Source organism: Diabrotica virgifera, chromosome 3, assembly GCF_917563875.1.
Source record: "Diabrotica virgifera virgifera chromosome 3, PGI_DIABVI_V3a".
NCBI lineage: Eukaryota > Metazoa > Arthropoda > Insecta > Coleoptera > Chrysomelidae > Diabrotica > Diabrotica virgifera.
In genome coordinates this window covers 68,701,543-68,726,826 of record NC_065445.1, presented here as the reverse complement: position 1 = coordinate 68,726,826, position 25,284 = coordinate 68,701,543, and the positions used below count along the sequence as shown (strand labels likewise).

Below are 25,284 nucleotides of genomic sequence, written 5' to 3'. Positions count from 1 at the left end.
TATAAAAAAAGTGAAAAAAACGGTGTATATATTAGGCCTCTATACCTAGTAAAAGCAGAGTTATAGCTAATGAAAAGTAGGTTTATATTCGGAAAATTCCAAATAGAATAATTCAATGTGAAATATCCAAATAATGAAGCATATTTGGGGAAAACACATTATAACTTTTTTAAAGTGTTTAAAGTGTTTTCATAAAAAAAATTTCTAGCATCAAATGTAAGCAAGTTACGCTCAAAATAAAGTTGGTCCCTTTTGTTTTGGCAAAAAAAATCAGGAAGGTCACCCCCAATTAGCAACTTATATGAAATTAATCGTTACCGCTTCACAAGTTACTTAACTTATGTTGTGCTTAACTTATGATCTGTAAGTTTCATCGATTCAAAGTGCTTATTTTTGAAAAAATTTGGTTTTAAAGTGAAATTTTTAAAAAATTTAATTTTGAAAAAAATGCTTTTTTTCAAAATAACTTAAAAAATTGTTAGAGAAACCAAAAATCTTAAACAGTAAAAAAAGTCGGCTTTACTTTTCTGAATATTTTGTATTTTTTTGTTTTTCTGTAAGACAAAAATTGGTTAAGATTCGGTGTTGCTAAATTTGCATACACTCGTGATAAGTAACTCGTTCAAGCCCTTTTAACTACAGCTCTTTCAAAAATAAGGACTTTGAACCGATGAAACTTACAGATCATATGATCAATACATACGCGAGTAAAAAACTTGTGAAGTGGTAACAATTAAGTTGATTTGAAATGCTAATTAGGGGGTGATTTTCCCGATGTCTTACCAAAAAAAAGGGACCAACTTTATTTTGAGCGTAACTTGTTTACTTTTGATGCTAAAATTTTTTTTAAAAACAAAAATAAGCATTTTTTAAACACTTTAAAAAAGTTAAAATGACTTTTCCCCAAAAAAGTGCTTTGTTTTTTGGTTATGGCTATGCTACTACCTATGCTACTAGGTATAGTGACCTAATATATTATATACACCATGTTTTTCACTTTTTTTACGTGCTATATTTTTGATAAGAATTTTTTTCGACCAAATACTTACTTTTTGAGTTATTTGCGAAAAACTGTCTGAAAACGTGGTTATTTTGTAAGCAAATTAACATATTCACTCGCAAATAACTCGAAAAGTATTAACTTGGTGAAAAAACTTTATAGAATAAAAGTTGATTAGAATTAGTCATTTTATCCATTTCCGGAATTATTTCGAACATATATTTTTCACCCCCAAAAGGGGGTGAAACTCACCCCTAGGGCAAAAGCACACATCGGCACAATATCACTTTTTTTCTTTGACTTGTTAGCTATGTGTATGCCAAATTTCATGTCAATCCAAGCGGTTCTTTAAAATTTAGAGGTTTTGCAATATTTTACCTTTAAAGAACGTACTAAAAGCAGCTTCCGATGATTTACCTTGGGTTCTTATGTGAAGTGGACGTCGCACCCCAGACGAGCGTCTGTGGCCAGCCACAGTCACCGAGCCTCACTGCTAGTGGCGTCCACTAGTGGCAAACGCCATTCAGACGGACCACTTTTGTAGCTGCCGCAGATGTTTTAGGGCCGGTATTTCCAACCTCACTTAAGCCAAAGCTTACTTTAAGCCTTTGCTTAAGCTTAGATGCCTGTATTTCCACTTCAATTTGAGGCTTAAGCCTAGGCGTAAACCAAATAATTTTAAGCTCGCGCGGGAGTTGGTTTAAGCCTTTGCTTAAAATTTGTTTTCTGTTTTTTGAGGTTATTTCTATAGATTATTAATTATAGAGTTGTTTTGAAAACCAACTTTTAAGTAATAACGTTATTATTGGATTATTAAATAATAATCTATTAATTTATTAATCGTAATAACGATTATTAAAATTCTTACTACTTTTGGAAGGTGTAGGCACATGAAAATTGTTTATTTCTACAATGCTTGGTAGGTATATTTATTTTACAAAAATAAACTTACATTCCAATTTGACATTTTAAGGAATATATCCAATAAACAAAATTACAAAGACGGATCTATTGCTTATGCAAAATAACAATAAAAATATAACCAGAGAAAATATGGACAATAAACTAAAAACACATGTACCATGTACACAAAATTAAGTGGAAGTAAAAATAACATTGATACAGATGACAAGATAAAATTAAATGTCAACAGTAGTGGTTTTTACCTCAGAACAGTTAGCTCTGGCACTTTGACGTATTCAGAGGTACCAAACCAATTAACTTTACAGCTGAGCATCAGTTTAGTTAAGAGAATGATGGAAATACAGCACCCAGCTTAAGCTTCTCCTTAACTTTTGACACAGGCTTAGCTAAGCAAAAGCTTAAGTAGCTATTGAAATACCGGCCCTAAGAGAATTTATAGGGTGATCACCAAAAATGAATTTCGATTCGGAACTGTTTTTGATTAAAGTGCAAAACAGACCGGATATATGTGATACAAGAACCCGAGGGCATTAAAAGGAAAAACGTGGGACGTCATCTTTGAATTATTATTTGTTTCTGATTTTAAAGAAGGTAGCCCTATCGAAAAGAATAAATCCCGTAAGCAATGTTTCTCTATTTATATTTACATTTTATTATACATTGGATGCATTTGAACTGAACAAAACAAATCTATCTTGTTTGTTTATTTATGTTAAATAGTGGGGTCCCCTCCTAGGTCAAAAAAGGTTTTATTGTTTGTTGTTGAAAACAAAACGATAAGATATCAGTTAAAAGGGGGTTGCAAGCTAACATGTTTTTCACTTTCACTCAGTTGTCAGGTTGTATCAAACTATTTTACGCCTGTAAAATACCAGATGTACTGGTTGATTTTTTATGTGCTTCTTTCTGTGATATAGCTGTTTTTGTCTGGTTCTTCTTAATTCCATTTATGGAGTTTATTGGTATTTTTTCAAAAGCGTTGAAATTTTATAAAATATTTAAAACTATGGACATTACAAACACTGATTTTGACGAACACACTTGTTTAAGAAAATATTGGCCGGCAAGTTTTTAATCATTTGATTAAACTTACTGTTTTTTCTCGCCCATTGCATTAAACACCGCACCCTTCCAAACGATCCACTTCGCAGCGTAGCCACCGGCGCTAAAAAATCGCCTGTTTCAGCCACTCTGTGGATCCACAGAGTAGCGCTGCAGAGTAGTGATGTTGAAAAAGTAACTATTCGTTACAAAGTACTCGTTACTTACGAATACCGAAAGTAACAATTACTATACAGTGAAAGTGAAAAACATGTTAGCTTGCAACCCCCTTTTAACTGATATCTTATCGTTTTGTTTTCAACAACAAACAATAAAACCTTTTTTGACCTAGGAGGGGACCCCACTATTTAACATAAATAAACAAACAAGATAGATTTGTTTTGTTCAGTTCAAACGCATCCAATGTATAATAAAATGTAAATTAATATAAATAGAGAAAACATTGCTTATGGGATTTATTCTTTTCGATAGGGCTACCTTCTTTAAAATCAGAAACAAATAATTCAAAGATGACGTCCCACGCTTTTCCTTTTAATGTCCTATAAATATGCCCTCGGGTTCTTGTATCACATATATCCGGTCTGTTTTGCACTTCAATCAAAAACCGTTCCGAATTGAAATTCATTTTAGGTGCTCACCCTATAAATTCTCGTAAACATCTGCGGCAGCTACAAAAGTGGTCCGTCTGAATGGCGTTTGCCACTAGTGGACGCCACTAGCAGTGAGGCTCGGCGACTGTGGCTGGCCACAGTCGCTCGTCTGTGGTGCGACGTCCACTTCACATAAGAACCTACGATCAATCATCGGAAGCTGCTTTGTGGATCCACAGAGTGGCAGCGTTACTGGTTATTACCTAACGGAACACAAGCGATTAACGAACCTTAGACGCTGACGTCATCAGCAGGGAGTCATAAACAAGAACGAATAAGACCTTAAATATTGATTTTTGCAAAAAAATTAAAGAAATAAAAATTGTATAAAATTTAATTCTTTTCATTTTTGTATAGGTACCTACATTTCTGTACCATATAATTTTGTAGCATACCCACAATTCTCTCCATTTTTTTATGTAAAATTATGACGTAAAGTTAATAATAAACGAGGTTCAATTCAATAATAATTATTATGCTTCCCCTTTCACTATTTTCCCCCTCAACTCGGAAAATATTGACCGCACGAAGAAAATGTAAAAAAGAAATTCAAGAAAATCGTATTTGCAACAATTTTTGTCGAAAAGTTGAAAATGGCGGAGCTATTGAGCGAAAACGTTTCTCCTTTAAAATGAAGATGGCGTCTAATGCAACGGCGAAATTCAGTCGCGAATTTAAATTTACACTACTATTGACCCCCCTAAAGTTTAGAATAATAAAATTTTAGGCAGCTCGCCTCCAAGGTTAGGCCTATTTTTCGTCTAACCCGACTGGACTATACGTATATTATAAATAGACAATATTTTCTGGAAGTGACCTTTTCTGTTACCATTTAACTGATTGTCGGTTTTGAATTTTTATGTAACCTATTTTTTGTTTCCGATAGAGACTGTTTCTCTATACAGCGATAATCTGTGTCTTATTTACTTGTACTTTGTTTTATATAGTTTATTGGGTGGATAATTTGCCAGAGAGGTTCGCCAAAAAAGATAAAATAAAAATCGAAATCGTAAATAAAGACTTTAATCATTGAAGGCTAGCGTATGCGTATCACTATCCATTCTAAAGCTCTTTTATTTTATTACAGATGATGACTTTGCCAAAAATATTGAGAAAACATTAGCCACAATATTAAATAAGAAAGAAAAAGAAGCAGCGGGCCTTGCTAGCGCAAGTGGTGAAGATGCAGAAAAAGAAAGAGATCCAAGTGAAGACAAACGTGAAGAGAAACGTGGAAAGAAGCGGCGGAAAAGCGAAAGGGATAGAAAAGTGAGTAATAAAATTATATTCTCTAGTTAGAATTCGATTACAAAAATATTAATCTTTTAGCATAAGCAAAGAAAGCTGCACTCTCCGAAGTTAGATGTCATAGATGAAAACGACATTGTTGACATGCGAGGTGGAAGTCCGAAATTAGAAAACAGGCTGGATTTTGCCCATTCCGGTCATTCGGAGGAGAGTAATGAGTCGGAACACGCAGAAGACCAGAATAAAGTTCACGACAGAGATGGGAAAAGGAAAAAGAAAAAGAATAAAGGCCGAGATAGGGACAGGATGAAAAATAGAGGAGATAACCAAGGTGATCAACATCTTAAGGACGCACAAGGAGTTTGTGTCTTTTATCTCCAAGGAAAGTGTCAAAAGGTAAGATAATTCAAGTTTATTGTTTTTAGTTATCATGATCATCATCGTCAATGGCGTTCATAGGCGTAACCAGGGGTGGTTTTAGGGGTTATAACCCCCCCGTTTTGGATGAACTTTGAGCTCTATACGCTTAACACCATTATTATTCCATACCCACAGAGACCTTCAAGTAGATGTAACCTCCCCCCCTTAGGATCATCCTGGTTACACCTCTGATGGCGTTACAACTCTTCGTGAGTCTTTGCCGCGTTTACTATTGTCTGCCATACTTTGTCTGTCCCGTGCCGCTATTTCCCATTGTTTCACACCCATTTTCTCCATATCTTCGCTGACTACATCTTTCCACCTTTTTCTAGGCCGTCATACAGACCTTCTCCCATCCGGCCTTTTCGAAGACACATTATTTATAAGACGATTGTTGTTACTGCGTATCACATGCCCTGTCCATCTGAGTATATTAGCCTTTATACAGGGTGTCCCCGAAAATAGTGCGTTCCTTAAAGGCACAATGTAGAGCAAAAAAGTCTTATAACATTTTTTTCTAAATTCAGCCGTTTGGCCAAAAAACGAAAATACATTTTGATATGCAAATTGAAGCCTGGCAACACCGTTGACACATTTAAAAATAGTAGGTTTGTAGGTCATTTGTATCTGGTAGGTAGTAAAGTAAAAATGTAAATATCAAATGTAAAAATGGCCAGTGTTTACATTTTTTCACCCCTTGGTTTGTTTGATGTTATTGACATTTCCAAAGAACAGGTATTTCTTAACAATGAGGAATTTGTAAAGGATACAGAAAGGGTAAAGGGTGCAATATTTTATGAATTATCCAGAATTTTTTCAAAATGTTTTGCCGGTACTTCTTGAAGACGTGCCTTCGCAAACACGACGCGACGTCAAATGTGGTTTCCTCACGACGGAGCCCCAGCAAATTTTACCAAAGCTGTGAAAAATCTTCTTGATACTACTTATCCTCGTCGTGGAATTGGTAGGAATGGACTCATTCTGTGGCCACCGTGAGTCCCGAATTCAATGTACATACAGTCGGAAAAATGAAAGAATACCCATGAACGAACATATAAAACACGCTGTATTTTGCTGTCACTGTGTCACAAAGAAAATTGTCCCGTGCAAGTACATGTAACAATAATTATTACATGTACTTGCGCTGGCCAATTTTTTGTGTGACATGGTGACAGGAAAATACAGCGTGTTATATATGTTCGTTCATGGGTATTCTTTCATTTTTCCTACTGTATTGGATTTTTATTTTTGGGGACATTTGAAATCGTTAGTGTATGATAACCGACATAAAATCCAAACAGAAGCTGAATTACAGAAACGCATTTTTGGTGCTGCAGAAACTATCCGACATAATTTAGTTAACTATGGCATTACTAACAACCGGATTCGTCGTATCGATGCATGGTGGAGCTCACTTTGAACATTTAAGTATTATAAAAATTATTGTCAATTAAGTACATACATTTAATTTAATTTTTAGACCACAAGTAAACAAATTACTGATAGTCGGAGCAAAATGTAAAAAACTAAATTAGAATCATTAAACGTTGTCTTTTGTATTTAATTTCCACTGTAAACTATGTAATTCAGTTAAAACCCTTGCATTCAACACCTTTAAAGCTTAATAAATACATAATACTAGTTTAGTTAAAAGATACAGTGTTTTTTATTGTAAATGATTGACATTTTATCAATTTGTTTAAAATTATTCCATATTTCAATAGATTTCAGAAAAACATTAGATACAAATCATTTTTCCACTAAGAGCATTAATTACATTTTAGGAATTAAACCATAGTTACTTAAGTAAAAGTTATAATTTATGTAAAATTTCGAGCCTTAATCCAAAACCTTAATTCATATTAATAGCAAAAATGCCACATTATTAAAGCAAGAAATAATTATTTTGCAGGTACATAGGTACCTACATCTAGGGTCATCAACCCTAAAAATCACACCTCAAACAGTAAATAAACAAGGGGTTCCATTAGATGAAATTTCTACAATCACAGGTTCTTCTACGCAATGTTGCCAGGTCATTAAAATTTATGAAAATAAAAACTCACTCGTTAGTCCTGTCGCCAGGGGGGGTACAGCGGCCTCCTGTATTCAGATGGACTTACCCAAGTTTTTATTATGTATTTTGGCCCGTAGAACACGAATTTTTTGGGTAACAGTTGATCCGGATGCCGATAAGATTGTTATAAACAAAGAAGTTGAGGAATTACATAACAGCGATTTCTCGCAAAGCAAAACATGTTTTTCTATTTTTTGGGCCATTCTAACCAAAAAATGTTCCTACAAGTTTTTCCGTAGGATGCATAGTTTTCGAGATAAATGCGGTTGAACTTTCAAAAAATCGAAAAATTGCAATTTTTGAACCCGAATAACTTTTGATTAAAAAATAAAATAGCAATTCTTCTTACCGCATTTGAAAGTTCAAGTCAAATTCTATCGGTTTCGCATATATACATTGCTAAAAATTTATGTGTTTATTGCTAAAAAAAGCTATAAACACATAGTGTTTCCCGTGCCTAATACATGCGTTTACATTAGGGAATGCAATCCCGACTCGAGATCGTAAAGTCGAGATCCCTCGGGATTAGAAATGTCAGTCCCGCGGGATCCCGAAATTTACGGGATTTCGTCTAGGTAAAAAAATATCTAATAATCACATGACTGAATACGATGAAAACTGCTTATTTGTGATAGTGAGGTTAATTAAAAATATTATTTGAAAGAAAACAAATGCCCTTATTCTTTAACTTTTACTATCTAAATAATTAAGTAACAGTTTTAGTAACACGAAGAACATAATCAAAACAAAAGTAAATATAGTGCTCAAGGAGATCAAAAAGTAGTTACGGCCCGTAACTTTCAAAAGAGAGAAGAAGTTACTTTCAAAATCACCCGTAACTTACGGGTGATTTTGAAAGTAATTTCTTAAAAAACAAAGTGTATCTAGAGTACTATCTGCTAACCGGCATCTAATATCCGTTGCAATGTAGCCAGCTGCTGAGAATGCCCTCTCAGACTCAACACTGGTTGGCAACAGCGTGATTAAGCAATTATAGGCAAACTGCAAAAATCTCCCCCTTGTTCCTCCACACTCAAATAAATCCATTTCTTTTTTTATTACGAACTCTAATTTGTCTAAGTTTGTGGACCTGGCTACACGTGTAAAAGGACTTTTAGACGCTCGCAAAGTTTCTTCTAATTCCTCTTGAAGTGAAGTAGGATTAGTTTGTGTAGCTACTGCTACTGCACTTAAATTTAAATCCTCTGCAATCATAGAAAGTGGCAAGTCATCTTCGTTCAATACTGTGGTATTAATCTCTACTTGGTTTGGTTCATCGCGATATAATCGTGTGATTATATTTTTAATTTCTTTCCAATTGAGATATTTACTTGGCAATTGGAAAGTCTCGTTGCCTTTCCATTGTTCTAAATCATCTTGATAATTATTCGGATTTTTCAAATATAACAGCGCTGCAGTTGCTTTTATGCGACGCTCGGAGATACGATTGTTCATCGAAGATACCAACTTTTCTGAGAGAGGAGTTTTTAGGTCTTCTAGCTTTCGAATCATGAAACGCAACGTATGTTCTGCACTAACTAAATCAGTATCTCGGCGGCACAGTACCTCAACGGCCAACTTTACTGGCTGAAATGTATTTTCCAAATCGATAAGGACAGCATGTTCTTCATCCGTGAAAAAATAGTCTGAATTGGAACTGAGTGAGAGGTCAACTAAGGTCTTAGCTACACACTGTTTTACTCTATTGTATGTACTTATCATGTTGCATAGGCTAGACCAACGTGTCTTGCAGTCAAGGACCAGCTGAATTGTTTTGCCACACTCTTGCTGAATATAATTCTGAAGCATATCATTCTTGGTAGGAGAATTCCTAAAAAGTTTGACGCATTTTCTTAGTTTCGATATAATCATTTGGTATTCTGTAGCCAGATCAACTTGTCTTATAAGTAAGGAAAAGTATAAACCATTATAATTATCCGGATTGTCGTCCAATACTTCTTCCTCCTCCGCACTGCGATTTGTGTTCAGTTCAGGGTCTTCAAATTCTTCCACTTCATTAGATTCTAGATTCTTCTTATAAATGACATCTGTTATACCTAATTGTACACCGTGGGCGTAGCAAAGCTGTTGTAGTGGTTCAATCAGTCGACCAACTTTCTTCATGACGCTGGCTCCATCGGTCGTTATACCGACTATGTCGTTATCCAGGGATAAATTAAATTCTGATAGTTTTTCTTTCAGAAGCTGAACACAAGACTCCGACGACATACTTCCAAAAATGCGCGCTAGTCCAATATTCCATTGAGTAGGCTCACTGTTAATAATTGTGTGTACATTAACATTTAAAAATCGCCGATTCATTCCAGATGTCCATTCATCTAACGTAACTGTAAACCTATAATCTTCATTCTTCAACTTTAAAAGATCTTCCTTCACTTTCATTTTGAGCGTCGTTCCATAATTCATCACAATTTGTTTAACTGTATTTGGTGAAGAAGGCAATTTGTAATTGTTACCTTTCGCAGCGAAAAACTCTTCATGTCCTCGGAACTACAAAATACTCTAAATGGTAAACCATCTTTGGCAACCATTCGGGAAATCATTAAGTCTTTTGTTACGTTAGAATCGGATGGAAAATAATCACTGACTTTGATTTTCTTCTGTGGTATTTGGCAATTTTCACGATCTTCTGGTGTAAATTGAGCCTCAACATCAATAGGCGACCGCGCAGCTGACGACGATGCTCTAGTAGACGCTGACGACGTCGAAGGTAGTGATACATTTGACTCAAGTGTACTTGATGTTCTTCCGACTCCCGCAATTTTTGTGTCGATTTTATGGATTGCCATCATATGGACGTGTAAACCTTTTGTAGACCCGGATGAGGTTTTGAGAATAGATTTACATAGTTTGCACTGAGCAGTTAAATTATTAATGGCTTTCTTGAAATATCTCCATACCGGTAAACGACTGCTAAACTCCACGTAGGCTTGATCTGGATTGTTTTTCGCCATTTTAAGTTACTAGTAATCACTTATTACTTATAGGAAACCAAAAGTTATATTATTATGTATTTAACTCACATAAACAACATAAAAATGCGTAATTTAAGGAAAAACAATTATTAAATCTGCACGAGCATAACTTAAACAATTAGGTAGGTAAACAAACAAATGGCTGCCTGCCCGCGCACGCATGCATGATGCACCTCTTTCTCCCTCCCTCTGCAGTGCTATTCGGCACTGCACTCCCGCCCGGCCGTCAGTCAGTTCAGTCGGCGCACCGCTCGCGTCCCGAGCAGATGTGTGTAGCATCGCTGACCATTGCCGCCCAATCCCGTCAATCTCGAACGGGATCTCGTCATATTATGCTTTGGGATTGATCCCGAAAAATTACACGGGATCTCGCGAGATCAGGATCCCGCGAGATCGGGATTGCATTCCCTAGTTTACATGCATGCTACGTAGAAATAGCCTTGCTTGCACTTGTACCTACTCTATCTACTCGTTCGATTTTAAATGAGAAATCATTGAAAACATCACTCCAGCACTAGGTGTTTATACTTTTGTTTAACAATAAAATAATAAATTTTTAGCAATGCAAATAACTAAAACCGATATACTTTGACTTGAACTTTCAAATGCGGTAAGCAGAATTGCTATTTTATTTTTTAATCAAAAGTTATTCGGGTACAAAAATTGCAATTTTTCGATTTTTTGAAAGTTCCACCGCGTTTATCTCGAAAACTGTGCATCCTACGAAAAAATTTGTAGGAACACTTTTTGGTTAGAATGGCCCAAAAAATACAAAAACATGTTTTGTTTTGCGAGAAATCGCTGTTATGTAATTCCTCAACTTCTTTGTTTATAACAATCTTATCGACATCCGGATCAACTGTTACCCAAAAAATTCGTGTTCTACGGGTCAAAATACATAAAAAAAACTTGGGTAAGTCCATCTGAATACAGGAGGCCGTTGTACCCCCCCTGGCGACAGGACTACGTATGGAGAACAATGTAATTTTTTTTTGGAAACGGTTAACTTTAGGCAAAAATATTATAGGACTTTTTTGTTATACATTGTGTATTATATCCACACCTTAAAGGAACGTACTATTTTCGGGGACACCCTGTATATCTGACTAGAATTTCCTTTCCGAAGAGAGGCTCTAACTCGTTATTGTATCTGCGCCTCCATTCATTTGTCACACTGTCTCTGCAAGGGCCATACTTATATCATCCGAAGGATATTACGTTTCCACACCAGCAATTTATTTACTTCTCTTTTTGTTAGCGTCCATGTTTCGCTGCCATACGCAACTGCTGGTCGTAATATGATCTTATATATCTGGATTTTTGCACCTCGCGAGAGAAATTTTTAATCACTTCGAAGTTATGAGCGTTTATAGTAATATTTTGCCTTATTCGCCGTCGTTCTTATTTTGTGACCACCATGTATTTTGTTTTATCTTCAAGTATGTTTAGACCGATATTTAATGCAGCTTCTTCAAAGGTCGAGAAAATATCCCTAACTTCTAATGTTGATTGTGCCATTGCATATACGTCATCGACAAAGGCGAGTACTATTTTTGCTCCCCGAGCAGCTGTCTGGTTTGATTTTTGGATAAATTTTTCGCATGACATATTCTAAGGCCAGGTTACAACAATGGCGATAACGGACCTCTCTGTCTCAGTCCAGAATTTACGCAGAAAGCATTTGCTATCGTCTGTAGTCATTAATTTATCTTTTTTGTTTTTAGAGCGATTGTCCCTATTCACACGAGGCTGTTCCCCCAATGAAACTGGAACTCTGCAAGTTCTATCTGATGGATTGTTGCGCTAAAGGTGACAAATGTTCTTATATGCATTCTGAATTTCCTTGTAAATTTTACCATACAGGTTTGAAGTGTGCCCAAGAGGACGACTGCAAGTTCGCGCACGGAAGGCCGTTATCTGAAAGTAAGTTATTTTTCAAACTAAGATTTTTCTCCAACAAAAAGAGAATGCAAACAAAGATACTAAAGTTTTCGTAAAGTTTGTGTCATATATGAAATCAATTTAAACAAGTTACGTCTCTGGCAAATATTTCTTGATCACTTTTATTCCAAAATTTCCTCTAATTGCATTGTTGATGTCTACTTTAACGCCAATGCTTATTTGTTGGGTACAAACCTGTGTTGTATTGTGTTGTGGTAAAATCGGGTAATAAATTTTCGTTTCGTTTTTACGAACGATATTTATTTTGATCTAATCATAAAAAAAAGATAATTATCGTTACTTACTTACTAATTTAGTTATTTAAATATAATTATGTCCTAAATAGAGCTTTCGTAAACCTTAGAAGGTTTATGAATAATAAACCGACGATTGAGATAATTAATTATGAGTCGCATTTATTTCTCAACGCGAAGTAAATGTATAAAGAACGACATATCTGACCCAACGCGTCAGATGGAAAGAAAATGATAACTACTCTCAGATTATCGTTAGAAAGATATAGGAATTTGTCAATTTCGTTCAACTCGCCAAATCGACGGGGTTCGGAAGGCTTCGGAATACGTTCATCGCACCTATTCCGATGATTAGTTATCCTCCATTCAACACACAGAGAATGAAATAATGGATTTCTGTTCGGTCTTTTATACTGTCAGAAATGGTATAAGATGTTTTGTTGAATACATAGGCCTACTGATTATATTTGTTAAGATTGTTGTTACTAGGAACATTAGACTACTACGAAATGTTATTACTTATAACACCTAGACCTAGATCTAGAAGATACACCAACTGTGAGAAGCACAGGGATCACAATAATTAAACACCCTAACAGAATCAGGAGGACTCACACTAATCGAGCACCCTAAAAGAAACATCTCAATAAGTTTTTGATAGTGATAAAATTAAAAAATAAATTAAAATAATCGTGCTTTTATATTATGCTAAATGCGGTAAAAGTGGGTGGCGCATACAATATTCCAGCTATAAAAAAGCTGATATGAATATTACGCGGCGCAAAAATGTATTTAGTTTCTATAATAACTTCTTCTTAGCCTTCTATCGTCCACGTTTGGACATAGGCCTCTCCCAACTCCTTCCATCGCATCGGTCTCTATCCTGAGCAACATGTTTCCAATTTGTTCCGGCTATTCGTTTAACAACATCAACACATCTCATCTGTGGTCTTCCTCTCGGTCGTTTACTTTCGTAAGGTCTCCAGTGTTGTATTGTTGCATTCCAGTGTTGGTCTTTTTGTCTAGCAGTGTGGCCTGCGAAGATGCGAAGCTCCATTTAAGTTTGGCAATTTTTGTTGTTATGTCCTCGACTTTTGTTTTTTATCTTACCCAGTCATTCCTCTTATCTGACAGTCGTATACCTAACATTGCTCTTTCTGTTGCGGCTAGTTTATTGATATTTGCCTTGGTTAGGGCCCAGGTTTGACATCCATATGCCATGATAGGAAGGATGCACTGGTTGAACACTTTGCTCACCAAGTATTGGGGTATTTTGCGGTTCTTAAGTATTCAACTAAATTTGCCAAATCCTACCCATGCTAATCTTGATCTCCTTGTAATTTCCGCACTTTGGTTCTCTTTGTCAAGTTTCAGGATTTGGCCTAGGTAGATATATTCCTGGACTTTTTCTATATCACTGCCATTTATAATGATACGTCTGGGGTCATCTGTTTTTGTCATTATTTTTTGTTTTTCTCATATTCACTTTTAGGCCGACGTATTGGGAGCTGCCTGCGAGTTCATTCATCATAATATGCAATTCCTCGAATGAGCTCGCTATAATCACAATGTCGCCAGCGAATCTGATGTGGCTTAGCTTGTTGTCATTAACGTTAATGCCATAGGTTGAACAATTTGTAATTTTTCTATAACAACTGCTATTAGTATGGTATAACTAGACACAAACCCAGACATCCAAATTGAAATCCTTCAAGACCAAATTGTCCACATGGTCCACATAATATTCAGAAAAAAGTCAAACCATTTTGAGCGACGGGTATGGGGGGGAGAGGGGGGAGAAATTGGTAAATTTGTAGTTTTTTACGTTTTTCGTCAATATTTCTAAAACTATGCGGTTTAGCATGAACAACCTTCTATACGAAAATGTTCTACATTAAATTTGAAATAAAAAAGGCCCTATGCATAATCCTTCTAAAATGAACGGTTCCAAAGTTACGGCGGTAGTAGCGTATAATTGGTCCAAAAAAGCCTAACCCAAACATCCAAGGTAAAAGTTTTCCTCCAACACCAAATTGTTCTATATGGTCCACATGTTGTTCAGTCAAAAGTTACACCATTTTGAGCGCCCGGTTTGGGGGGGGGGGAGATGGGGGAGAAGTCGGGAAATTAGTAGTGTTTTTTACATTTTTCGTCAATATTTCTAAAACTATGCATTAGCGTAAACAATGTTCTATACAAAATGTTCTACATAAAATTTAAAATAAAAAAGGTCCTATACATAATTGTTATAAAATCAACGGTTCCAGAGTTACGGAGGGTGAAAAGTGGAGGTTTTCGACACTTTTTATATTGCTTGGACAATTTATAATATTATTACTGATGAAAGAAATTTTCTTTAACAGGATTGTGTTTTGTAAATAAAATTTTTCATTTCAGTGGCCGATGGTATGTTAGTGATAAGCCCTTGAGGAAACGTCAACCTCACCACCGTAAATCATCATCAATTGCCCAAAAAATATAAAAAGTATCGAAAACCTCCACTTTTCACTCTGTACAACAATCTGTATAACAATTATGTATAAGACCTTTTTGTTTTAAATTTTATGTAGAACATTCTTGTATAGAACATTGTTTACGCTAAAGTATAGTTTTAGAAATATTGACCATAAACGTAAAAAAACTACTAATTTTCCGACTTCTCCCCCATCTCCCCCCCCCAAACCGGACGCTCAAAATGGTGTAACTTTTTACTGAACAACATGTGAACCATATAGAACGATTTGTTGTTGAAGGAAAACTTTTACTTTGGATGTCTGGGTTAGGCCTTTTTTGGACCAATTATACTATACTACCTCCAGCTCCGTAACTTTGGAACCGTTCATTTTAGAACGATTAAGCATAGGGCCTTTTTTATTTCAAATTTAATGTAGAACATTTTTGCATAGGAGGTTGTTCATGCTAAACCGCTTAGTTTTAGAAATATTGACGAAAAACGTAAAAAACTACGAATTTACCGATTTCTCCCCCCTCTCCCCCCCCAAACCCGACGCTCAAAATGGTGTGACTTTTTTCTGAACATTGTGTGGACTATATAGGACAATTTGGTATTGGAGGATAACTTTCACTTTGGATGTCATGGTTATGCCATCTTGGATCAATTGTATCATACTATATGTATATATTTATTTTATTCAATTCTATCTTTCTTTGAGATTTCTTGAGCGTTTCTTGTTGCAAAATCATTTTCCTTTTTCCGTAGCATTTTTTTGTATCAGTCCTGTTCCGATAATGGATTTTGGAGTTTTTAACTTTCTAGATTTTTGGAGAGTATCGAGGGGTTAGCCCAATGCCTGAATTCCCGACTATGGGGACCAGAGCTTGATTTTGGAATATTCCTTATCCAAGAAGTTTGCTTTCCTTGCAGTTTGAGACTATCGTCTACTCTTTTGTTAGCAATGAGACGTAATTTGCTATAATTTTTGAAATTTTGCACACTAATAACTATAATTTTCATCGTAACTATTTTTGAACAGACATTATTTTTAATAAAATCGTTTACAGGTCTGAAACAGATTCTGTTCAAACACATAGAAACAGCTCCTCGAGAGATACTAGGCGGTTTCCCACGTATGAATCGCGAGGAAGCATTGAACATGATCAACGAAAGACAAGTCAAACTTTACGACCAAGAGAAAGGACCTGGAGCTGAAAACAAACCGGAAGGTAAAGGTGGAATACCGTCTTTGTTTGATATTAACGTACCCATACCCCATGAGTTGTTGCAAGGATGTGATGGTTAGTTTTGTTTTTATTTTCTTTATATTTCGTTTAACTTTATTTTATTTTTAACTTTTACTTTATTTACTAAACATATTGTAAACTGTAGTATCCACATTTTGAAATGCATTAATGTATTATCAAAAGAAAACCTGACAATGAAAATAATATCGCCCTAGACAACTATATCATTGAAGGTATGGATGCCTTTACATATCTGGGCACAAAAATCAATCTGAAGAATTCCCTAAGGAGCGAAATTAATGCACGTATTTCCAGTGGGAATCGTACATACTATGCTAATAAAATGATGATAACAATTGTTATACAAAATAACCAAAATAAGTACCTACAGAACATTGATTAGACCCGTAGTAACCTATGGTTGTGAAACCTGGGTGATGACAAAAAAAAGATGAAGTCCAACTCAGGACATTCGAGAGAAAGATACTGAGAAAAAAGTCAAAGACTGTCATGGCTAGAACATGTAAAGAGACAAGAAGATGCAAAACTAGCAAAGAAAAAGTTACAATAGAAGCCAATAGGAAGACGAAATAAAGGAAGGCCAAGAACGAGATAGTTGGACCGTGGAAGACGACCTGTAAACCATGAGTATAAGACACAGTGGAGAAGAAGGAAATAAGAGAGATATGAATGGAAGGACATGGCCAGACAAGCAAGACCTATCCAGGGTTATGATGCCAATAGAAGAAAAATAGCGTATGATCGTAGATTTTCTAATGTTATCTATAAACTGGCAGTGAGATATTGGACAAACGTCAAGAGAATTTACCATCAAAATTGACCATCTGGTTTTGATATAGTTACTGTTTGCCAGTTACCAGGAAAACCACTAATTGACTAAAATTTTATCGGTCTGTATGATATGTCTACAGTAGGTAATTTTAAAATTATTAGAAACATTGTTGATGAACTGATTAAAACCAATAATTGAATAGAAGTTCCTATTACTTGAATTTCTTTTTCTCTACATACATACTTGTGCATATCAAGGACATAAGGATTTACGCTGTAACGATGTAAAATAGTTGAAAAATCTAGAGAATACAACAGAAACATAACGTAGACCTACAAAAGGCCTTCGACAGAATACAGCTCTCAAATACAACACATCAACTATACTACAATTTACAAACAATCTAAACTCTTAAAACTGATACAGAACATAAAAGTAAAAAACAAAACTGAAGTAAAAGTACACACAGAACCAAAATAATAGGAAAATAAAGATGACGGTTATGCAGATGGCAGGTCTGATAGCAGTTTAACACCAAAATTAATTATTATAAGCTATAAACTTAAGATTGAAAACCAAATGGCAGAAGAGGTATAATAATAGTCTCCCGTTTATACCGCTAACGTGGCTTTAGGATTATAGCAGGGTAGTCTGCTATTTCTAGGGCCTACGGTCTACAAGGAAGGTAACAGGGCCAGTGCTACGCTTCAACCGCCTATTATTACTCCTGGTTTTACCCAAGGTACTCATTTTATTCAGGCTGAGTCGATCTGAGGCCTGTAGACGTTTTAAAAAATGTCTATACTAAATTTACAATCAAGATGCAGTAGAAATAAACAAACCAATACACGTTAAATGCTACTAGGAGCACTCCCGAATCATAATTTACAATGTATACAGGGTGAGGCAAATAAAGGGCCTATTAGAAATATCTCGAGAACTAAAGGCAACAGAATCATGAAAATTGGAATAAAGGGGTTTTGAAGGATGATCTATTAAATGAAAATATTTTCATCTCTTTTATAACTTCGTTTTTTTAAATGGGACACCCTGTATATTTTTACATTTTTGGATTCTCTTCGATGTCTTCTTTCTTAAAATATGAGGTTTTGTAATATACAGGGTATTTTAAAAGATAATTACGTTTTTTTATTAATTTCGTAGCAAAATTAACACCCTGTAGAATTGTAGTAGTTTGACATCTAAAACTCTACTTACGTTCAAATGATTTTTAATATACTCTACTATTGTTAAGAATCATTAGTATAGCTAAATTTTTAATTTTAGTATACAGGGTTGGTCGAAACTCGGAATGAGTATTTTCTGAGTTTTCTTAAATGGAACACCCTGTATTTTAGTATTGTAATGAAATGATACTTTATGGTACTTTTTTATTTCTTAAGCATTCCCTATACCTAACTGCTTTAATTTGTGCTTAATTGTTAATCGCACCAACAATCTTAACTAAGTAGATATTTCGATAGCTAAACCATTATTGGTAATTTTAAGGACCAGTCTGGATTAATATGTATTTATTTCTGAAAAATTATTTGGGATTGAGTATTTTCACGGCCAACCTAATAAAATTTTACGTATTTTTTGTTGCAATTAATGTTTAGCTTGAATCACCAATAACTCACAAATTAAAGCAGTTAGGTATAGGGAATGCTTAAGAAATAAAAAAGTACTATAAAATATCATTTCACTACAATACAAAAATACAGGGTGTTCCATTTAAGAAAACTCAGAAAATACTCATTCCGAGTTTCGACCAACCCTGTATACTAAAATTAAAAATTTAGCTATACTAATGATTCTTAACAATAGTAGAGTATATTAAAAATCATTTGAAGGTAAGTAGAGTTTTAGACGTCAAACTACTACAATTCTACAGGGTGTGAATGTTGCTACGAAATTAATAAAAAAACGTAATTATTTTTTAAAATACCCTGTATAATATTACAAAACATTATATTTTAAGAAAGAAGACATCGAAGAGAATCCAAAAATGTAAAAATATACAGGGTGTCCCATTTAAAAAAACGAAGTTATAAGCAACTTTCGGTATAACCGGAAGTTGCAAAGAGATGAAAATATTTTCATTTAATAGATCATCTTTCAAAACCCCTTTATTCCAATTTTCATGATTCGGTTGCCTTTAGTTCTCGAGATATTTCTAATAGGCCAGTTATCTGCCTCACCCTATATACATTGTAAAACCCAAATCATGATTTCCAAAGTTTATACATTGTAAATTATGATTCGGGAGTGCTCCTAGTAGCATTTAACGAGTCTTGGTTTGTTCATTTCTACTGGATCTTTATTGTAAATTTAGTATAGATGTTCTCACAAGCGCTGGGATTCGATCCCTGGACTTCTGCGTGGGAGTCAGACATCCTACCGCTTGAGCTATCCGGCCGAGATAGGTAATGAAGTTTAAAAACGTTGGAATCCACTTATTGGTTGGTGGTAATAAAATTGAGATACAATGAGAGAACAAGAGAAATGTGCAAATGTGATTCTGCAATCTATAACTATGGAATGCAATGGTTATCGTATCTTTTCTGTATTATTTTAAGCTTAATTTTTGTTTTTATTACGTTATGAATGAATGGTCCCTAATTTTAAGTTTATTTTTAATTCTTAACCAAATAGTTGCTTATTTTATTTAATTTCGGGCTCCATTGAGTGCACGAAGTTCCTTTCTTCTAGTAGTTTTTTTAATTCCTGAGTAAAAGGACTACTTGAAATACACTGATCATTCATGTTTCAGATAACGTAGTAAGATACCTTCCTTCATTAATATCCAACTTTCCGAGACTTGTGCAGTTCACAGAAATTTACTGGTCTATTGTTATTTTATACGCCATTTTATCTTCTGTGAAATTGTTTATGCCAAAACGTCACTTCTTTCTTTGATCGCTTATAAAGGAAGGCAATTGTTTCAAATTTCAGCAAAACTTTTTTTTCTTACCAAAGAATCCAGTCTTTTTTTCTTTCGTAAGAAAATATTAGCTGCACGAAAAAATGTGACTGAGCCTCCACTGTACTTTGGAGGGCACGTATATTCGTCGGTCCTGGCTACGTAAGTGGTCGTCAAATCATGTTAGGAGCGCTTGCGCGACATAAAAACCCTGATATAATTGATTCGCTAATCTGAGACACAAATTTCTACACTACAATGACAATAAAGATGTACTATATAGAAATAAACAAACTAAGACACGTTGAATGCTACGAGGAGTACGAGGAGCACTCCCAAATCTTGATTTGGGGTGCTCCTCGTGCTTTTTTATTTCTAGTGCATTTTTATTGTGATTGTAGTCTAGACAGTTGTGTCTCAGATTACACGAACTTTACTTTTGTCCATCCCATTTGCGGTCTCCCTCTTTTATGTTTGTCGTTTCACGGTCTCTAATGAATAAGTACTACTTGTGTGCTACTTGTGTTCCCTCAATTTTGTTTAGTTGCGAATCTAATAATTTCTTTTCCTATTTTTATATCTTAACATCAAACTTGTCTATTAGTTTGATGTTTAGAATTATTAGTCTCTTCATGGATCTTTCTGTATTTGCTACTTTTTCCACGATTTCCTTTGTAATCGTCCCTTTCCAAGTATTATTATTATTTATTAAGCTCAACAAGCCTTATAGGACTAGGGCTAAAACGTTTACATTTCTGATTACATTTTATTTTAGTTTTATAAATTTTATTTAATTTCACTTCAGTCTTTTTATACACTCCTTCACCACCTCCCTCCATCTCCTTCTGTCCAATCCTTCTTTCCATCTCTCAATGTTACTTTTCTTCAGGTCTTCGTACACACTGTCCTTCCATGTTTTTCTTGGCCTGCCTTTCCTTCTCTTTTGTATTGGTATTCGTGAGAGTACAAGTTTTGGCAGTCTTTCACTTCCCATTCTTTCGATGTGCCCCAAATATCTTATTCTCTGTGCTTGATTGTCGTTGTTATTGTTAATTCTCTCTCTCTGTCTCTCTCGATGCACAAAATATCTTTATAGGTCGAAGTGCGGAGAGGCTGTATTGCCTTAACGACCTCACATAATCTAATCTAGCGTTGGCTCTTTATACAGTTCTTCCCATTCTTTATTGGTTCTTCTTCTCCACTGACCTATTTTCACACCTCTATATATTGCTCCTTGCATTTTTCTCTCCCATCTTTCTAAAAGGTCGGTTTCTGACTTTTTCAGCTACCATGTTTATGTTACTGTAGGTCTCATAACAGTCTTCTAAATTCCATTTCCAAATATAAGCGTCATATTTAAGACAAGAAGTTTACATTTATTGAATACTTTTGTCTTTAGGTATTGAGAATATTTTTTGTCTCTTACTATATAGGGTAGTTTTCAGAATCATACCTACGCCAGCTTTATTCTTCTTCTTTCATTTAACCCTATCTTTGCCGGTTCTCTATTAAGTTCCTCCATCATATTTGCAATTTTTCAATTTTTTCTGTTCTCAATACATATCACAGATTCAGATATTGTCCGTTTACCCAAAATATAATACATTAAACGAAGCCAGCAATATGATGAAAGACAGTCATTACCACTGTTAATTAAATTTTAAATTCATTTTAGTGCCTTGGGATTATAATTTTTTGTTTTCGAAAAGAACTAATATAGCTTTTAACCCTTCCCATATATTCCATTGTGGGGTAAGTACATATTTATAAGCTACTAAAGACAATAATATCCTTAGTTCTACCTATTATTCTAACCTATCATTAATTTGACATATCCCAATTCTTACATCGACGACATACGTTTGACTTAAACGTTTTGCTTTAATTCGTATAAATTATATGATTGTTCATGTGCAAAACGTGCAGCGGACCGAGTATACCAGTTTTTACAAGAATGCCAATCATATTTATAAGATGAAATAGAAGACCTAATCCCACATGCCATGGTCCATCGTTTTAATCTGTTTTGATATAGTTTCTTCTATTCGAATTTTGTTCATATGTATTTCAATTGGTTTGTAATTTTTTGCAGAGTTCTTGTTTCCAAATTGTCATATTTTGCTTGAATTGACGCTGAAATCTCTATTACACTCTTTATTTTGAAATACAATCCTTTTTTATTGAAATAATACTTCTTCTTTAAATTTAGATCATTTAAACTTTAGTTTCGTTTATAAACTACATATGTATATGAATATTTTTTAACAGATCCTAAGAAAATGGACAAATCCAGAAATAGGCATTCCAGATGGCAGGAACCTGAAAATTCTTCGATTCCTAATGACTTTCCTCTAAAAGCATTCAGTTATGGACAAGATCAGGACATGAGGATTACAAGGTAAGCAGATCAATTTCTCAGTGCTTTACAGTGTTTACAATATCACAGTTCATAATTAAAGTTACTTTTATATAGTTAACACCATCAACCTTTAAGAGCGTACACGCAAATATGTTACAGCTATCCCTACTTTTTCTTTCTTTGCACGGCAAATTGCGTGTAGTAAAATTGTCACTGGTATGGAGATGTAAACATTAGTTGGCAATGACATTGTCATCATCAACATAGAAATGACTATTTCGTTCAGTTTTTGAATAATCTTGATAACCGTTACTTGTATAATCGCTTAAATTTATTAATTCAGTTAATTAATAGGATTATTTTTCACTAACTGTATTCAGTGATTACAATAATTTATAAACTATACAATAAAAACTAATAATCGACAAAAGAGAAAAAGTAATAAAGTGATTTTAATACTATATTGTTACTTAGGAACGCTTAGATAAATTTTGAACATCTGTAACAACAAAATACTTGGATCACAGAATACAGTGATGAGCGCGCTAATAACCGGCAGAATAACGCAAAGTATGGAAAACATATTATATAATACACTGTGAAATAAAAAGAGATGAAACTAGTAGAGGTGGAAATTATCGATATAAACGTATAAATTAACAGTACATTACATAGCGTCCCACCTTTAGACGCATCGGAGGAGTATGACAACTGTCACTGTGACAGTAGAATTTTATGAAATACTCCCGTCTGGATAATTTCCACCTCTACTAGTTTCATCTCTTTTTATTTCACAATGTATTATGTTTTCCATCTTTTGCGTATTTTGCAGGTTATTAGAGCGCTCATCACTGTATTACCCGGTGTATTCTGTGCTTGGATTCCATAAATAATAAACAATCAATAACTTTTTATTAATTTCACGTCTTAAATCAATTATTTATCAAATACCCTATCAATGTTATTTAATAAACAACTCAAACCATTCCTGATGCCATGTCAAATATTTAGTAGCCTTGTTTGTCATTGTCTTGTCACCACATTCTCTTCGACTGAGTGCGTTGTATGACAAAGATAGCCAATTATCGATTTGGAAAGTATCATCACGGACCTGTTTTTAATTTTTTTTCGAATCCTGGAAAAACTGATAAATATTTTTGAAAAATTTAAACGCAGAATGGCCAGAATAAAAGACTACATCATGACCGAGGGTAGAAAGTCCCTTAGAATAAACAAAAAGTTTCTTTTAAATGAGATATTTGCAATTAAAAATCACACTAAATTTTCTCTTCTTTTTCACCCCTGTGAACTTATTAAAATAAACATTATAGAAGTTTTCAGGGACTTTCTAGCCTCAGTAATAATGTAATATTTCATTCTGCGTTTAAATTTTTCAAACATACTTATATGAGCTTTCTCAGGATTCGAAAATGAATGCATTAAAAAAGCATTAGAATGAAATTTTGCGCTTTAGCTCTTAAGTAATAATATAATTTTTTATATTTCTAAAACTTCTAAAACGTGCCTATGCTTTTTCTCATGAGGATCTTTCAGTGCGTCACAGTTTTTCGATTTCTTTCTAACGCATTAAATTGTATGTGACAGAAAAAAACGCACGTCAGTGATTACATTTCGTCGGTGACATTTATAACATTTATTCTAGTTGTCAATAGATGGCGCTATAATCGAAAAAAAATATTTACTAATTATATAATATATCTACGAATATAATCTGTACAATTTATAAGACTATACAAATCAAAGAAAATACCATTTTATAAATGCAATAAACTCAATTGATTTGTTTTTATGCCAAATTGCAAATAAAATGTGACAACTGTCAGATTTAACTAAAATGTCATGTTAGAATAAATTAATAATGTTATAAATGTATATTATCACGGACTTACCTTTTTTTTTCTATCATTTGTGACGCACTGAAAAATGCTCATGAAAAGAAGCATACCAAAATTGTCTTAATGAGAAAAAAGTTTAGATATAAATATTTGGAAGTTACATTCGAGATAGCGGTGAAGTTTATAAAATGGGGAGAAAGATGAGCCACAAGCAATTCTGAAAGAAAAAAATATTATGTAATTGTTAAGAGAAACATGTAAGAAACGATTAGAAGATCATTGGAGGAGAAGATCCAAAAAATAAATTATTATTGACTTAATACTCCCAAGGAATCCAAAAAAGAATAAAATAATTTTGAATGAATTTGATTGAGGTCAATTACTAAAATATTTTAACCAGTTTGTAGCTTTACCGAATTCGTTTTTGTGTAAAGGTGTTTGTGTACCATAAATTAATGACGTTCAAAAATTACTATTTTCATATTTCTCTCTTATCATATTTTCCCAGAGTTCGTCCGCTTAAATTGATCGCCAGGATTATTTTTTTTTAATATATTCCGCACATTTATTTCTTTCGCGTCAGCTTCTTCGGTGATTTGTCTATTTCACCCGGCGCTATTTCAGGTGTTCCTCTAATTTTTCATTTTTGGATCATTTATACATGTTAAATTCAACTTTTAATAGATTCAGTCAGATAAAAGATAAAAAGGAAAATAATGTATATTAGGCCTGGATCCCGCATACCAAAAAAAGTTTATTAACAGGAAGCTGAAAATTTTTTAATAGCTTAACGGTGTCTAGTCGGACAAACTTTGATGTACGGGAACACTGGAACAGGGGAAGTTTTAATTGTGGAACAGGTTTCGAACGTCAGACTACAAGAACGTCCCATGTATTTTGTCGGACAGAACTTCCATGCTTTGTTACCCTTTCATTAAACTCTCGTGTAAAAATCAGGCTGCTATAACCAACATAATTCCTGTCAGGTGACATGTTCAACATGTCGGACTGGTGAAAACGCCCAACATTTTTGTCGGCCAAACATTTTTTCATATATTATATAAAGTTTGCTATTGAAT

At 34.3% G+C, this 25,284-nt stretch overlaps 1 protein-coding gene across 5 annotated transcripts in view; it reads left to right on the top strand.

The window, feature by feature from the left end:
- Positions 1 to 25,284, top strand: part of LOC126881112 (protein suppressor of sable) — a 106,201-nt gene that overhangs the window by 30,026 nt on the left and 50,891 nt on the right. For 3 of the 5 annotated variants that reach the window (XM_050645158.1, XM_050645159.1, XM_050645160.1), the window contains 5 exons: positions 4,724 to 4,905; positions 4,966 to 5,280; positions 12,102 to 12,300; positions 16,095 to 16,328; positions 22,259 to 22,388. In XM_050645158.1, coding sequence (XP_050501115.1) covers positions 4,724 to 4,905; positions 4,966 to 5,280; positions 12,102 to 12,300; positions 16,095 to 16,328; positions 22,259 to 22,388 — 1,060 coding nt within the window. The remainder of the gene's footprint in view (positions 1 to 4,723; positions 4,906 to 4,965; positions 5,281 to 12,101; positions 12,301 to 16,094; positions 16,329 to 22,258; positions 22,389 to 25,284) is intronic. The other 2 variants (XM_050645161.1, XM_050645162.1) reach the window with 2 other exon arrangements.